The sequence below is a fragment of the Phalacrocorax carbo genome, chromosome 1, assembly GCF_963921805.1.
Source record: "Phalacrocorax carbo chromosome 1, bPhaCar2.1, whole genome shotgun sequence".
Taxonomy (NCBI): domain Eukaryota; kingdom Metazoa; phylum Chordata; class Aves; order Suliformes; family Phalacrocoracidae; genus Phalacrocorax; species Phalacrocorax carbo.
In genome coordinates, this window is record NC_087513.1 from 10,136,429 (window position 1) to 10,154,157 (window position 17,729).

A 17,729-nucleotide genomic window follows, 5' to 3' on the forward strand; every position below is an offset into this window, starting at 1 on the left:
ACAAAATGGTCTAACATATGTAATACTCACATTGGACTGGATTTATAGCATTTCATGGGAAAGTTCCTTAATCTCTGTATCTCTGTTTCTCTCATCATTCGACTCTTTCAGACTTTTTTCTGCTAGAGAATGTACAAGATATAGTACAAATATCAGCTTGAACAGTAATGTTACTAATCATAGCATTCTCTGGGAAGAGCTTTGATTTCTTTCCCTGCCGCATAAACAGCCTCTGAACTCAGAGAACTTCACTAGGTTTTGGGGATTTTTATCAGTTCCTTTCTCCATTCTTCCTCCTCCAGCCTCTGTTGAAATTTCCAACTAGAATCCTCAGTGTTAGCCAAATCACTTCTGTGATGTGCTGCATTAAGAAGAGTAAGGCTTCAGCAGTGAATGGAGTTACTGTGCCATGGCGGGTCAAGAAGTGTACCCCGTAGGTGCTTTTTGCATTGCTAACAGACGTACGAGCTCACCCATTTCCACCATGCACTAGCGATAGGCTGAGTGGTCACACAGTCAGATGGTGCATAACAGCTCACAGTTACACAGTCCTGTATCTCAGCCTGACACCCTGACCCTCAAAACACACAGCCTGCTGAGTAGTCTTAAGGTGTTTCATATTTCAGAAAAGAAAAAACATCTAACTGTCCAAGTGCTAAGCTACCTGTTCTGCTCCCCAGACTGTTTCCACACATGCAGAGCTGTTTCTAGACAGGTAATGCTTGTGCCATTAAAGCCTGATGCTCAAAGGAGCTTGCTACACCCCACTTAGCGAAACAAACACCCCTGATGGCCTTGCAGGTAACTCCATGCTCTAAATTCTTCCATACCTTGCTTCTACCTCAAATCAGCTTTGAATAGGCCTTTGGTCCTCTAGCTTGCATGAATATGAAGGAAAATGATCCACAGAAGATACCAGAAGTCCATAGAGAAAAACGTTCCCTGTAATTTAGGGTACTGAAAAGAAGACCCTTCCTTGTTTGTCTACTTGCGTACAGAGATCCAATAGCACAGAATCTTAAATAGTTTAATCCCGCAACTTTAAACCCACAAATAACGCTTTCTAAGAGGTTTTCAGAAATGGTAGCTAACTTTACTTGCCTCCAAACATAACATTCTATAAAAGACATTTTTCAGGACACCCATTATTTGAAATTCGGGCTTTTTTAAATTTGGTTCAGATGGAGGCACTCAGAATTAATACAAGCATACGAAGATGATGGTACATATTGCACAAGAGCAGATGTGTCAAAGGGAGCTATGTAACACATTTTTCAACTGCCAGCAAGAGTATGTTAATGACGTGATTTTGTGCAACTACAGTGTTTTAACTTAGCTGTTCAGTGAATTTGCCTGTAACACGCTAGGTACAACCATGGTAATGTGTAAGCAAGAAAAATGTTTGAAATAACAGCAACAGCAACAACAATAATATCACTTTAGGTATCTTTATTTTAAACATTAGAAAAAGATAAGGAAGAACTACAATCACACATACAAAAAAGATCTAGAATGTTTTATCATACAAATCAATGCAAGATAAAATCAAATGGTCAAATGCGTGAGGATGAAATAGCGTGCACAGAAAGCTTGCAAACTATTTCCTAGTCTCCAGACGTGAATATGGCAGAGAAGAACATGTGGCAATTACAGAACCATTTCTATCACTTTAAAACAACACAGTTTAATTGGTTTGATATAAACATGGAAGCATATCTCAACTATGAGCAAAGCAGTGTACTCAATCATGTTACTTTTAATGGAAATAGTCTTGAAAATAGGTTGCGCAAAGAACGTTTGTCATAACTGCTGGCCTAGCAAGTCATGCGAGCACAACTAGATAAATAAGGTAATGTGTCCTGCCACTTGTAACTTAATCCTGCAGCATATTTCATTAGAAGGGTCTTAATTTTCATCTGAATGTCTCTGTCTTAATGAGAATGAGACTTGCGTTTGGCTGGAGCCCAGGTCAGTTTCGTGCAATAACAACAGTAACCATCTCAAACTTATCCTTTCCAGTAACTGAACTATATAAGATGTTAAAAAAAGAAACATGTAAACAAGCAAACAAGCTAAAAGTCTCTATCAAACTGTAGTTTGAAAGCTTTGTTTCAGGAGTCTTGAAAACGCGATCAGTGAAGAAATACGGCTTTTGAGGCAGTGGCTGTTGCATACACAAAATGTTGGAAGAGATTAGTGAAATAGGTTTTGCATTTTTCATGCTGTTTCCACAGGAGATGTGCTGAAAGCCATAAAGATATGCTTCTTTCTCCAACTAATTTATTTCACATATACAATAATTTGCGGTCAATAAATCTAGGATGGATTTCCATGGTAAGGCATTGGTGTGGCAAGCAGAATGGATAACTTTATCCATAATGTGGTTGTGGTATTTTTATAATCAGTTTTGTAATGTGATATCACTGGAGAGTATCATCAACCAGTGTTCAATATTAAACAAAGTTTTCCAAAGCAACACATGCTATATACTAATTCATGTCATCAGAGATCTGTCTTAGGGTGTAAAAGACTCATCTTGTGTGCACATGGCTTTCAAGGAGACGATAGCACATGGAAATTTACTTTTACATTTCTATAGCTGGGCACTCCAGATGGAACATTTTACCATAGCAGGACATTTTACCAAGAGGAAAATAACTCCTTCGCCAGCCAGAGCTCTCTTGACCTGGGAAAACAAAACTCGTGGAAGGGTGGGAACTGCCGAGCTTTTTAACGAGAAGTAATGACTTCAAAATAACAATCGCAGTAGAGGATATTCACAAAACTATTAATTTCTTCCACCTGATTGTTTTTATGTTTAGCATCTTATAAAAAGCAAAATATTTAATTTGAGGAAGGAATATCCTTAGAAATATCTATTAAAGAAGGAAACATGTTGAAATACAATCATTTAAAAAATCCAAAGTTTAATATTTGTTAAAAATAATTTGCAGCTCAAATCTCTACGTAATGGTCTACTTACACAGGAAACTTGGAGAGGCTAGAAATCTTGGTCCTGCATCTGGCTGAGTTAGTCATCAGACTTAAGTTTAGGCACAGTCTACCATTTTTCAAGTGTTTTCAGCTGTCAGGAAGAGAAGGTTCAGGCTACATAGCATCTCATAACCTGTTCCCCTAGATTCCTATTATTCCCTGAGGACCTTCCTTAAAGTCCAAAGTGCACTAAAGAACAAAAATTGACTCTCCCTGATTCTGGATTGTGCTGGCTGTCCTACTCATAACAAAATTTCAACACACATGGGCACAGATCCAGCAAAGCATGTGCATAATTTGAAACCTATGAATAACTCCAGTTAAAGCTGCCAAAGATGGTAGGATGAACAGAGAAACCACTGAATTTCAGAGCAAAAATACAGGATGAAACTGTATCTTCCAACATAAGACTGCAAACTTTAGAAGGGTACTCAGCAGTTGTCAGGAAGGATGTTTCTTTTCAGGTTATTCTCATAAATCATTACAGTATCTGAAATTCAGTGAACAATTAAGGAGAAATATATTTGCATTTGATTTTCCTTTTCTTAAGCTCCTGCTTGTTGCGACTTTTAACTCCTGCGGGAGACTGGACTGAATTGTATATGTAATGTTTTTCTACTTCGGCACAATCATTAGACTTGCATAACCAAGCAGTGGATAGCGAGTGGAAATATTTTTAAAGGTCAAATCATAAAACCATAAACTCTGGAGGGAATTATCTCTAGGGAGCTGTATCAAGTGTACCACTCCCTTGTATGAAAACTTAATTGATGTCACTCGGATGAAATTAATATCTCTTGAGATGAAAGTTGATAGGACATTATGTAAGATATCAGAGTAAAATGCATTTTTTGGATCAGATTTTAAGCCCAGCTTGTAGTATCACAATTGGTCATTGTAAAAATGATTATTATGTCACAGAGGATTATGATGTCAGGTGAGGAGTAAGTGCAGCAGCAGACAAATTCTTAAGAAACAACAGTGATTCTGTTTTAAAGCACTGTCTTCAGAAAGAAAGGATGAGAGAAAAGAAATACAGGGAAATACACTGCACAGAAGAACGCTTGTTTCCAAATAAGATATTTCATAAAGTTTTCCATAAGGTGACAGCTGCTTTTTCAAGCACCACATTCTGTTCTCCGTTACATCAGCGTGAATCCAGAGGAATTGCATTTGAACTGTTGTTTCTAGGGATTGACATCAGGGTAACTGAGAATAAAATTTGGCTTTAATACATTTTCTCAGAAATAGGACCCATTTATTCCCTTCAAAACAGAGAAGGGGGAATTACCACACATCATATGACGTCATGTATCGTTCAACACTTCGGAAGAAAAATGGAGAGCAAGATTTGTTTGAAGTCTGGGGTGCTGGTTTTTTCCTCTTCTTCTCCTTCCAATTTTCACGATTTATTGTGAAAACCCGCTTTGCTGAAGCACAATATAGACCTTTTGGGCACAAGGGAGCTCTCCTAACAGTTGGTTTTGCCATCATAATAAACCCTTTAAGGACACTAATTCTAGGCTTCGGCACACTGTTCCCTGTCGTTAGCAACATGATGCAAGGAGTCTCAAAGCTCTTTAACAGCAGCTAAAAGGGATTGTTTAGAACAAAATTGTTGTTGGTAAACTTAGGTCTCACGGGGGGACACTGCTTGAACCGGTAACGACTGAGCTTGTGTGCATCAGCGTTTCCAATGTCATGTAAAGTTACCTTCCTGAAGGCACCGTGTTTTCCACAACTTTGTCCCGTGACAGGGAGGGGAGAAGGAGAGTGAGGTTTCAGCCGATAAAAGCAAATGACAAGTAGCTTCAGAACCTAAGTACTCACACACCAACCTGCTGTCTTCATTTGTATTCAACAGATGCCTCATTTTTCCCCCTCACTGCCTAGTCTGTGCTGATCAGTATAAACAATAGAATTTTTGTCTTTATGAACATATTCTTGTGCCGTTTCACTTGAAGGTAGAGACAAACATGAAAAAAAAATTAAAAAATTAAGAAAAGCAACCTTCATAGACATATATTTATAGTTGGTAAGGTTGCTGTGTAAAGCTTTAAGAAATACTCTGGAATTTGGCTGAGAAATTAATGAAATCAGTACATGATGCATACAAGCTTTGAACAGAAAGAAAAAACAACAGAAAAAGAAAACCTGAGGGATTTATCTGTGAGATATTGTGAAATGCCAAAGAAAATGAAGATGGCTAATTATGCTAATTTTATGTTAAACTGTCCATATGCAACGTGTATTGTCTCTATGTATATATATGTAGAGAGATACATAGTGTGCATGTATGAGTCCAGTCTTTTTTCGTGGCTGTTTTGGTAAAACATAATATATCCTTTAATTAAACTATTTTGCATGTACTGAATACCTGGCTTATTGGTATATGAATTTTTTCCTTCCTAGTCTGATCACAAGTCACCAAGGTGTTGCTGAGTAGCTAATTCTGGTCCAGAATTAAAAATTTCTATTGTCATGGGAAGTATTTACTGGAAGTACAAGCATTTTTGTCTTTCCTTCTCCTCAGGTACAGGGAACAGGGCAGGCTCTGAGAGAGCAGAGGGATGTTACACAGTGCCAGGAGATCTCCGTTATCGTATGATCTCCAGCAGGGTGTCAGACTGCTGCGGTGCAGTGCTCCTCCCCACAGCTGGCCATATGGTGCCTTTACCGCTTTTACCACCTTTACCACTGCTGTTAGTCCTCAGTCACCAGGTGAGCTGCTCCAGGGAGCTCTGAGCACTGAAACTGCAGCTTCATACCCGGCTTGGAGAGAAAAGAGGGAAGATGGGCTGCAACTGTTCAGACTTAGGTTTGACTGCACTTTCACCAAGTCCAAGTGCTGGTGCAAAAAACTCATTACAGAGTCAGGGATGTATGTTTTATTACCTGATGCTCTCTGTAGTTATATGCTTTCTGTATGCACATACAAATGTCAGAATAGCAAAGTATTTGAAATATTTCTAGAATGGCTGAGAAACAGAAAACAAGCTGGGTTTTCAGTCAGTTTCCTAGAGAATTGCTCTGATAGTATATGTGTGTGCACGTGTTCAACCTATGTTTGAATTTCCACAGACAAGATTTATGTGACTGACTGGTCCAGCTCCATCCTAACTTTGTTTTGGATTTCAACACTTCAGGAGACAGAAGGAATCTTTCTTTCCTGTGTCTATATTTACTTGCCTAAAATATCATGAACTCTGATGTCAGAGAAACAAATAGGAAAATAATGTAGTGGAAAGCTTTTCTGAAAAGGTTACAAATTCAATCCAGAGGAGGGATAAAGTTCCCCTTCCCTGCTGAAATCCCTATTCACTGGGCGTTCAAAGAGGGAAAGAGAGAATTAGTTAATGCTTTCTTAGAGCTTGTTTTTCTTTGAATTTTTCCCCTCCTCTTCTAGCACACACTTTTATATATTGTTGTGTTTAAAAGCATTTGCAGAGGTCAAATTATTGAAAGTTCAACAAAGTTTTCCTAAGCTATCACAGTTTACCTACCATTCCCAGTTTCCACAGACTGAGTAGTGATTAAACAGCTCTCAGTTTTGGCATCAGAAGCCATAGACTGACTCTTTAGCCCCTACATTTTGTGTGATATTGTTTGATCTTCCAAAGATGATTTGCACCCACACACTCTGTTCAACAGAATCAGACTTGTAATTTGTCTATGAGAAAAACATCCTCATTAAAAAGTTTTTCAGTCTAGAAAGTCAAATAGGGCAGATGTATGAAGATGACAGCCAGTGGTTACTGCTTTTTTGGTCTTATATCTTTGTCACACTAATGACGCACTCAGCACGAGGAGGGAAAACAAAGAGGGAGAGAAGAAAAAAGGTCCAGAAAAGAACAATGATCATAGCAGATGTTGCATACGCTTTCAGTTTGTGGTTTGCTGCAATTCACCTGGATTATCTAAAAGCCTGTGATGAATGGGTGGCACACAAGATAGTGTTGTGTCTTTCAAGTCTTTGACAGTTGGCAGTAAAGGTTACTAAGCAAAATTACAGAGGGCCAAAAGGTTGGCCATGATGAATCCCAGATACAATTGAACTGGGGATTTTCTGTACACGGAGTGATAAGGAGGGACTTTTAGGGCTGACAGGAATGACTTGCATACTATGACAAATGAAGAGGTAAGGATGTGACTGTTGGCATAGTACGTGAGAAACGCGGATCAATTTCTCATCATGTTAACGTCTTAGTGTGTGGCCCTGAGTGAATCCCTTAGGATCAGACCTGTGCACATCAGAACATAAGAGGGCATTCAAAGACAAGTAGGAAATCCTGAAAACCATATTTTGATATTTGTCTATGTCTTATTTTTCTGAGTCATAACATTTTCTTGGGTTTTGTGCAGGAAAATATTTTATGGATTGTCATTTGTTCCAGTCTTGAAAAAATATAGTGATGAAAGCCAAAACTGGATTTGAACAGAGCCAAACAGGAATTGAATCTGTGTGTAATACACCTTGCAAGCTGGTTCTTCAGCCAGCAGTGGGGAAAAGGACAGGACTGGTTTACTGTCTATTTTTCAGAAATCCATCAACCATTAAATCTGTTGGGTTAGAGGAGCAAGTCATTCTGTGGCTAGTCATTTGGGAGGAGATCTTCCAGCTTGATTAGATTTCCTTCAACATGTCAAGCCTGGAATAGGATTTAAGGAGCCAAAAGTTTCACGGTTGCTGTTGCTTTGTTTTCCCCTTTATAATGATTTTTCTTAAATTGGCTTTTCTCTGAAGAATTAGAACATCAAATATTTCTTTGCATTTCCCTCATCTCCTGTAAAAAACCATATGTTCTTTCCTCAATGAAGGCCCAACAGCCAATAAACATAAGTAATCAGAGGGACAGAAGTCTCTGTACTTGAAAGTTAATAGACTTGGAAGTTTTGTCCAATTTGGATGACTACCCCGGAGCTAATCCATTGGAAACAGAAGCTACTGACCCATACTAGGAGTCAGCAAAAATAAGTTTTTTGTAAGTCTTATTAATGTCACATGCCTGGCACTGAGCTATTAAGGTGGGTTTCTTACCGTGGGTCTGGATATCACAGTTGCCATACACTTGTGTATGAGATGAACATCAGGCTCATATACATAGAAAAGGTTTGTTTAGTTTTGGAGAGCAATCTGAAAATGCTGCTGTTCAGACAGGCATATAACCTGTCTACAGAACAGGATGCAAAGAATATTTTTGAAGAATTTGATGAGGTGTTTAATAGACCTGAAAGCATTGTGAATAAAACACATCATACTGATACAGATCCCATTATGCTGCCAAAAGTACAAGCATCACATGTAGTACGGTCTCATTAGTCCTGAGAAAAGAAGGAAAAGTTGATTGTGACAAGATGGTAAGAATCAGTGTTATTGAGAGAACGCAGATACTAACTGGTGTGGTTAGCAACCCGATCGCAAGCAGTAATAAGAAATGTTACGGATTTATGTAGATTCAGGAGATTTGAATAAGGCTACCAAATGCAACATAGCCCAGGGGGGTGCTGGGGAAAGACATGTCTAGACTTCCAACAGCAACAATATTTCCAGATCGAGATGCAAGCCCGTGATTTTGGCAACTCCAGCTTGACAAAATTTTAAACTCTACACCTTCAAGTCCCTTTTTTGCTGACGCATTTTAAGTAACTTTGCTCTGTGATTGCTTCAGAACTTAAAAAGGGCCACTCCACAGATTTTTAAATCCTCTAAAATCCAGGTGGAAGGAGCTCTTTATCACCTCTAGAGCTAATGCGATAATCATCAACACTGTGAAAATAATAGCTGATATCCAGTTCAGCAGGTCTGGATATCAGAAGCAGTTTTCTTCACCATATAGGCCTTTTATAGGTTCCTCTCTTTTTATTTTTTCTTCCCTAAGAAAAAGAGAGGAACAACTGTGTCAGCGTTAAGCTCTATGTCAGATAGATTCCAGGTTTAGATTCCTGTCTGGTATTGGCAGAGAACTTGAACCTAGAGGTAGAGCTTCACGACATGTTGCCTTCAGAAGCGAGGCCAACATCCGAAGTCCCTCTGCATTGCTGCTTTTCCCCAATGCCAGTTCACAATTCCTCCTACTCCGTTAGCTGGCGCATGCACTGCATCATGTGTGAAAAACAACCCCTTTCATATGTCCACAAGGATTATTTTTAAGCATTCTTTTTCTTCTAGTATGTCCCCACAAAAAGTGTGCAGCGTCCCAAATGAGAGAGTGGCAGTCCGTGACATAAAAGCAAAATGCAGTAGATGATGTCTGGATATTCTTAAATGGGATTTTGCTTTTGAAGTCAATATGTTGTGAAACTGCATTCTGGGTCTCTCTCACGTCACACAACAAATGAACGTACAATTTGGCTCTAGACTGAGCCTGCTTTTGGGACAATAATTATTCAGTTATTCTAAAGCATGTTACAAGCATCATTATGTATACAATTGGAGCAATTTCAAGGGGGCCCTTTGCAGAACTGTAAATATTCTCCTTATCAAGCAACTCACCTGCTATGAAAGAAAATAGCAGCGAGTGTATCCAAGTTAAGATTTCATTTCTTACCTCTTAATAGAGTATCTTAATACCTTATATTTCCTACCTTTACATTTCCTACAGAAGTGTGCTCTCTAGGGAGGTTTTTAGCAATCAGGTCCAGACTGAGAGGGTTTTTTTCCCTGATTTTAACCAGAAATTGCACACTCAACCCAAGAAATCTTCCCCTCAAAAATTATGGGATTAGTACTGCATGTTGAAAATGGATTCTGGTAATTGCTGTGTAGTCCTGAGAAGGACCTACTCACATCAACGTAAACAAGTAGTGACCCATCTAAAACACAGGAAATGATCCTGAAAACATAACTACGTTCTTAAAGCACACTAAAGACTTTCGCAGAGCATTTAAGCTTTCAAGAGCTTTTAAGTATAAAAGTCACAGCAGCAGCAAGAAGGTTTGAAGTAATCATGAGTCAAGTAATACTATTTCTGGATAATGAGAAGCACCAAATGATGCTAACTTGTAAGTGACTGAAAGAGTAATTCTGCATGGATGGTCAACGGTGAAAGCCCGGACACATCCAAGTATAACTTTTTGTAGGATCTAACAGTGTGAAATTGCTGTACATACTGAAAGGTGGTATAAAAAACTCAAAAGCATAATGCCATATAGCATAAGACCAGAAATGGTAAACAGAGCCCACAGGTGCCTATCTGGGTTTTGAGACATAAAACACTATATAGAATGTCCTATAAATGCCATTACAGAAAATAAAAACAAAATCTGCAACAAATATGGGAAACGATACAGAAGAACTGTTATTCCTTTTTAACTTGCTGAGCAATAATGGAATAATTAATTAGGCCAATAACTGTGGTCTTCTTTTCTTCAGGGGCGAAGGGCATTATTGGAAGAACTGAGGAAAGTCTGGATTTTACTTTTTCCCTCTCTCTAAACTCAGCAGCTATATCGTTTTCAAAAGACCAAAGAAAAAAGGTGAATAGATTGTCACTTGAAAGTGAGTTGTTGCCCACCCTAAATTCCCAGACTTGACGTTTCTGGCACTAGCCGTAGGAGCATTGGCCAAATCATTCTTTCCAAGCTGAGCCCAGTTTGGCCTTGGCAGAAGCAACATATGGCAATGGGTGTCTCTGAGATATAAAGCCTCTTCAAACACCACTGAAGTGCTGCCATTGCCCCTCTCCTTATAAGGGGGTGTAGCATATGCTATCCTGACTAGCTGATTAGCACTACTTAGAGCTAAATAGCAGGAGAACAACCCACAGGATCAGTTTTTACCCTTCTCTGTGTCTTTAGACTGCATATCCCACAGAGGAAGGCAACACGTGAGTGGTCTCTCACATGAAGGATGCAAAAAGATAGTAACTCTCATCTCCCCTAAAAGGATGCTGTATTTTATCTCTTAAAATGCAATCTTGGACATGTTAGTAGTCATTGTATCTAATCCATATGTTTTCTGGGCAAAATATATAGTGATTGGGGCCATGATTTCTTTATTTGGTTGCTGTAAAATAGCCTGGAATGTTACACATTCATTCTATATGAGAAAAATAGAATTTTAGCTTTGTACTCTCTTTTCCTTATAAGAAAAAAAAAAAAGTAGTTGTGCCTTCTTTATGCCACTCGAAGTAAATTGAGTGTAACAACATCATTGTAAAATGATGTGCTTTATAAAGTCCTGAATATGGTGAATCTTTTGTGTTTTGTTTCTAATTGTTTGCTCAACACAAAAGGATAATTCATTAGGCCGATTCTCCAAATAATCTCAAAGTGACATGAATTCCTTTGCAGAGTGAATGTCTGTAGCAAGTAATCCATGGAAAACAGACAGGCGTCTCTTGTCATTTTGGAGCTCTAATCCACTGCCTGGAGCATGAAAACGCACGGGATAACAAGTGTGGGAATGACCAAAATCAACATTATTTTTGGATTTTATTTTCTTAACAATGCTGCTGATCAATAGAATCACTGAATCTGGCAGATACAATGCCACAGGATTAATGAATTAAGCTCAGGAAGCAGAAGAATTTGTTAAAGAGGAGAGGGGAAAAGCCCCTTCTTTTCCACTGGTGTGTGAGTATTAAGCAATGAAAGCAGCAATGACAGAATTTTAGCCCTTGCTTTACCGTAGCACTGAGTCTTGTTCTGCATGAGCCTTTACGTTTTAATTAGAACCATACTGACACCCGCATTTTCAACTATGAACTTCAGCTTCAAAGTTAAGACTTTTTCCTGGATGCTGGTTTGGTGGCCAGCTCTGAACACAGAAGAGAGATGCTGTGTTCTGCAAGATTCGGAGTGCAGCGTGGCCACTGTCGGTGGGACTAGATGGCTGGCTTTTAGCCCACAGTAAATAATGGTTAAAGGAAGGAAGAGGTCTCATGGAAATGCTGTAGCCTCTGTCACCACAAAGCACTCATAGACTCTTTTTCCTAGAAAAGTATAGAATAAGATAAAGAGAGGTTATCACACCTCTTTGATGATGCCAACGTTTTGTGAAGGTCGATTACCAGCGTCAATATGACATCAGGAGCGTAACACAGGGTGCATATCTGTGTAAGACATTACATTCCAAAACGCACATTAAATTGATATTCACCACAGCACGGAAAATTTAATAAACCATCACTCAGTGGAAGGGGGTTGTTCGGATGTGTGGGAGGGGACAGCTTAAGTTGGCTTATATGTTTGTATTTACAGCTCCTTAACATTTAGAAGACCTCTGGGGATTTTGTGTGTCCTTTTGTTTAAACAAACAAACACAATTCATTATCTAGTTTCACTGCATAAAAGTATAAGATTGCAATAATCACACAGTCCTAGAAACTGGAAGGTTTGGAACGTTTTTAACTTACAAGAACACTTCAGAGAATACTCCAGTGTAATTTATAAGCCCCTCTAGACCTGTACATGTCTCGAACTGATTGTTGAAGTGGGCTTTACTAGGAATTTCTTCTGCTGAATTGGAGTAGTGCAGGAGGTGGGGAGGGCGGGAGGGTTAGAGCAGCCTTCCCTAACAAGGCTTTAAAAGCTTCAGTGGTAAAGTTATGCAGATGGAAGACTTCGTTACTTGTTTTTAACCGGGAGCAACCCGAAGAGGATTACCTTATGGGCAGGAGATGTTATTTATGTGGGTAGCAGCGATGTGGGTTGTGTCGTGCTGTTGTTTTTAAAGGGGAACGTACATCTTTTAATTAGGACCCTAAGAAGAAATTTAAAAAAAAAAAAAAAAAAAAGACAAAACCCCCAACAACCTGGACAATGACATAAAATAGGTCGTGAAATTTATAGCCCCGTGCCTTCCCCAAGCTGGGTGGGGGCTTCTCTTCCCTCCTCTAATCTCCGCCGCGATGTCTTTTTTTTTTTTTATCCTTTTTTTTTCCTGTGCGCTGTGACAGCAGGGGAGGGGGTCGAGCTCCCCTGCGCTCCCATTGTCAGCCGCCCTCGGGAGCGCGGGGAGAGCCGGTGTCCCCCGCGCCTCCCTGTGCGCGGGGAGCGCGGGGCCGCCGCCGCCGCCGCGCCCGCCCCTGCCGCCCGGGGCCCGCCCGCCGCGCCGGGAGCGGGAGCGGGGCGCCGCCACCCCGGCCAGCCCCGGCCCCTGCCCCCGGCCCGGCCCGGCCCCTGCCCCCGGCCCACGCCGCCGCCCGCCGCCGCCGCCCGCACCATGCCGCCCCCCCGCCCGCACGCCACTCGCGCCCGGGGGCTGCCTCCTTTTCCGGCCCGCGGCGTGTGCGTGAGAGGGGCTTGAAGTTGCCCCGGCGGCGGCGGCGGCGAGGCGGGGGGCCGGGGCTGGCGGCGGCGGCGGGGCGCGGCGGGGCGCGGAGCCCACCCCCATCACCTGTTACCTCCGCTCCCCAGGTTGCCTGAAGTTCCCCGGCGGCGCCCGGCAGGACGGGGAGCGCCGCGGCTCCGGCTCGCAGGGACCCGACAGTGGCTGCCGCAGCATGGGCTGGCTCAGGGGGATTGCCTTGCTTTCCTTGGGAGTATTACTAGCAGGACGAGTGAACTGCCAGCATGTGAAGAATAATGTGCCAAGGCTCAAATTATCCTATAAAGGTAAGTCTGTTGTTCTTTCTTATTCTCCGTTTTCCTCAAAACCTCTCCTCCTTGCCCCGTCGCTCTCCGCCCCCCCCCTTCCCCCCCAACCCCCCCCCCCCCCCCCGCCTTCCTCCTTGGTTTTTCCTTATCTTCCAAGGGGGAAATTGGCATTAGGAAAAAAATGTGGAAAAAATACTTAAAAAGCCGCTCCGTGCTGCGGTCGGTACCACGCAGTTAAACGCACAGACAAAGAAGAGTTAGTTGCATTTGCAGACAAGGACTCCGGATCGTGCCGATCCGTGGAAGACTATTTTTTTTTTTTTTTTCCAGTCCTGCGCTATTTCATCGGACTTTACTCTTTAAAACGATAAGACGTGTTTGGCCACCCAGCTAATCTCTCCCGTGCTGGGCATGTAGTGCAGCCACAATACCAGATCTGCTTCAAACAGCATGGAACAGATGAAGATTTATATTTTCCTTTTTTAGACACGAAGTGGTTAATTTTCAAGTCATGAATATTCAGTTTGTACAAATCTGACAATCAGATGCCTAACATAAGCAGTAGATGGTGGGTTTGCCAAGAAACTATAAACTGAAAGGAACAGATCAGTCCAGAAAAGGAGGAAAGGACTCTTATGCACTAGAAAATACTGCCTATGGATGTTTAATGCAGTGCAATTTATTTGAACTGGGATTGTTTTTGGTGTAGTCTCATGTATTTCATTAGAGATCACAGGGAAGGTGTAACTGAAGAACGAGAGCTGTGAGATTACCTTTACGTTTGAAACTGTGTAAGGTAATGCCATTCACACTGCAATTGTCAGTAATTAACTTTCCTATAATACTGCCAGTAGTAAAGGAGGACTCTGAAGCCGGCTGGCTCCTTTATCAGCATAGCTCCTCTCTAAGTACGTTTTCAGAAGAATTCACCAAATCTGGAGAATGGGCAACTGGGAAAGAAGTTTAAAATGTACGAGCTGTAGAGTAGCATTTCTAAAAGGGAGATCTATACATCTATGTGTACATACGTGTCTCTCTGAAGAGCTGCCGTCTCATAATTCTCAGATTATTGAAGGCTGAGAGCAGGAGCGGCAGCTACTGTTCTGAAAGGAGGGAGGAAAAGTAACACACTGCTTCTGCAGGGGGAAAGAGAGAACATGTGTGTGCATGCCTGGTCATAGATGTCAATCTCAGCTTACAGTACAGTGTCAATACACCCCTTGCCAGTAGAAATAGGTTTTCCAATTTTTTTCATCTTTCTCGTGCTGCACACGAGAGGGGGAGAAGTCCTCTCTGATACAAGGCAGGCGTCATTTTCACACTCCAGATGAAAAAAAAAAAACCCACGAAATTTAAACACCTGCAAAACTTGGAGGCACTGTATGAAATAAATGCTTGTGCAGGGTTTTCTTAAAGAACACATATATGCATATTTGTGTGTGTTTAAACTTGAAAGATACGTATGAAGAGAACAGTTTAAGGGCTTCAGAATCTGCTAATTTGGTTTTCATAAGAAAAGCCATTTGTATTTAACACAATTTTGATTATTTTGTATAATGGAGTCTGAAGAAAGCTCCTACCACAACTACATGTCATGTCAAAAAACTCATTAAAAACCTCTTAATTGCTTCCAAACTTCTACAATCATACTGAAGCTCAGAACGGTCTATAGAAACATAAATGCTATAAAAATATCCTGTAAAGGGGTTTAATGGCTAATTAATTATTGTTTATTTTTTTTCACCCTCTTAAAGTTTATTGATGGTTCAAGTCTGCTACCCCTGTTCATACTGACTAAATTCACAGAAACTAGTTTCAAAGGATGGCCAAATTTGACTGACAGTGGTTTTCTTTTTTTCCTTTCTTTTTTTTTTTTTTTCTTTTTTTACCCGCTGGCACTGTATCTGTATACAGTTTAGGAACATTTTGGTACTCTGCTGATGGGTTGTTTTCCAGACATCACATTTTAATATACAGTCAGTCCTATATGAGCAAAACAGGAAACTGAAAGGAACATTGAAACAGTTTTTATAACTGGTGGATCATTGTAAAATGAAAATGAGTTCAAATACTGAGCAACCCTGTTTCCTATCTAGCAAAGAGAGTAAATGCATAGCTAATGGAAAGCAAGTTACAGTCTGAAGACTTACAGGAATTCACACTCTGGCCTTTGATTCACACATCTGACTTAGAATATGTGTAACACTAAAAATCAGATCAGACTACTCACACGCTTAATGTTAAGTACCAATGTAAGTGCTTGGCCAGGTCGAGAGGAGCGTGTTGCCTGTGCTGCTGCATTGATCATAATTAGTCAGGGAAAATTAAGCCTTATCAGCTGGTACTTTTCCAGGCAAAATTTGCTTCCAGCATAGTATGCCATGCACAGATGAATGTTAACACCTTGTGTAGGAACAGCCTTAAGAGCTGCAGGTACTAAAAATACGTCTTTTAGGCACTGACCAAATACCTTACAGGCTAGTCTGTATCTCGCAGGGCATACCTCACCACTATATGACTGCGTCCCACTACGTGATTCATCTCTATTCAAACTGCTTCCAATAAGGAAAAGAAACTACCCAGTTACCTACCCATTCTGCCTCTCCACGAAGAGCTGTGGTTGAGTAAAATAAACTTATGATATCGAAAAAAAATATGCAGGGTGAAAAGAATGACCCAAGTGACTTCTCTTTTCAGTGACTGTCATTGTGCTTTCTTTCAACATGCATGCTTGTTTTTTGCCTAAACAAATACCTTGGAGCTAATTGTCGGTGCTTTATTTCAAAAGAAAAGCAAGGATGTATTTTAACTTCTCATTTTTCTTGACTAATTAGATGTCAAACATGGTTAAAAGGCTCAGGCGTTTGCTTTAAAAGTTAGCGAAGTAAGTCATGAAGGGTTAAATCCCTGCCAACCTTGATTTCCTATGGTCACTTGTTTTCAAAGGTCCAGTATTAGCTCTGCCATTTCCCAGGTTGCTGGACAGAAGTTTCAGTGAACTCCCATTCTTGCTTCCTCTTAACTTCTTGTCACTCAGTCTTGCAGAAGATTAGAAGCATCCTACAGGGCATGTTACGGATCGGAAGAGGAAGAGAAACTGTATAAATATATATAGTAAGGCCACATCTGCGGTCTGAAAAGGTTCTTTCTGTTTATTGTAAAACAAAGTTCTGGTTATTTCATTTATATCATCTTGATTTTGGTGGCATATTAAAGGAAGGAAATTTAGGAGATCCAGCTAAAATCTGTGGCGAAGCTCCTCTTCAGTAGCATCAGGGTTTTGTTCCGTACCTTTTAAAGTTTCGAAGCATTTTCATCTTAGTGCATGAATTGGAAAGGTTTTGCACAGATGATATTTATCTCCTTATTTCAGTCAAGGGTAATTAATATGATTAAAGGCCTGATCCAAAGGTCACTGAAGTCAGTAAGTTCTGGATCATAGCCTAAATGTGGTAAAACCTGCTATAAAATTGAAAGCTCAGCTGAACCCTTCAACCTCTGAGCTCCTCTTATTGGGTCCTTCAAAGACTTTGCACCCTTATTGTAAAGTAACAAAAAATGTCATTGTTGATATGTCAAAAGTAAAGGAATCTTTCCTTAAGGGACGTAGGGGGTTTTGTTGTTGTTGTTGCTGGTGGTGGTTTTTTTTAATCTCCTTGGCTTCAGTTTCGGCGTCGGTTGTAAGCCTCTGTGTTGTGTCACTAGGTCACAGACTGCGTTCAGGAAACTTCTACTGAGCACAGAATTCTCAGGAAGAGGATGATCAAGTTGAGTGTGCAAAGTTTAAAACAATAAATATAGTCTTAACTCCAGATGGATTTCTTGTATCATTTATTGTTTCCTATTTTCTTTTGCTGTCCTCTGTACCAGGAGGTAAAGGCACAGAGGTACACCAGCTACAGTAACCTTTAAATATAAACATATAAGCCCAAAGAAAGAAAGAGTTTCCATTAATGATTCATTGATTTACAGATTTTCCCTAAGGCAACCCCAATTTTGTTCTCCACATGAGTAAATCTTGTGAACCCAACTTTCTCAAATCCATCTGTTGCGTCCTACTTGTCTATTGAAAATTACTAAATGCTGTAAGTATGTTTTGTAAGAGTACATGTGTGGTGGTTTTTTGTTATTGTTGCTCAATTGGATGCATATTACTCGAGAATAAGTAACTGGAAAAGCATTGCACACAGATTTAG

General features: G+C 40.5%; 1 protein-coding gene across 3 annotated transcripts in view; it reads left to right on the plus strand.

Annotated features, from left to right (window-relative positions):
* The window catches only part of SEMA3A (semaphorin 3A), a 339,609-nt gene that overhangs the window by 150,533 nt on the left and 171,347 nt on the right, over positions 1-17,729 (plus strand). Inside the window, exons 1-2 of one of the 3 annotated variants that reach the window (XM_064443787.1) lie at positions 12,552-12,625; positions 13,354-13,551. In XM_064443787.1, the coding sequence (XP_064299857.1) occupies positions 12,604-12,625; positions 13,354-13,551 (220 nt within the window). In that variant the 5' untranslated portion in view covers positions 12,552-12,603. Of the gene's footprint in view, positions 1-12,551; positions 12,626-13,072; positions 13,225-13,353; positions 13,552-17,729 lie in introns of those variants that run through there. The other 2 variants (XM_064443803.1, XM_064443796.1) reach the window with 2 other exon arrangements.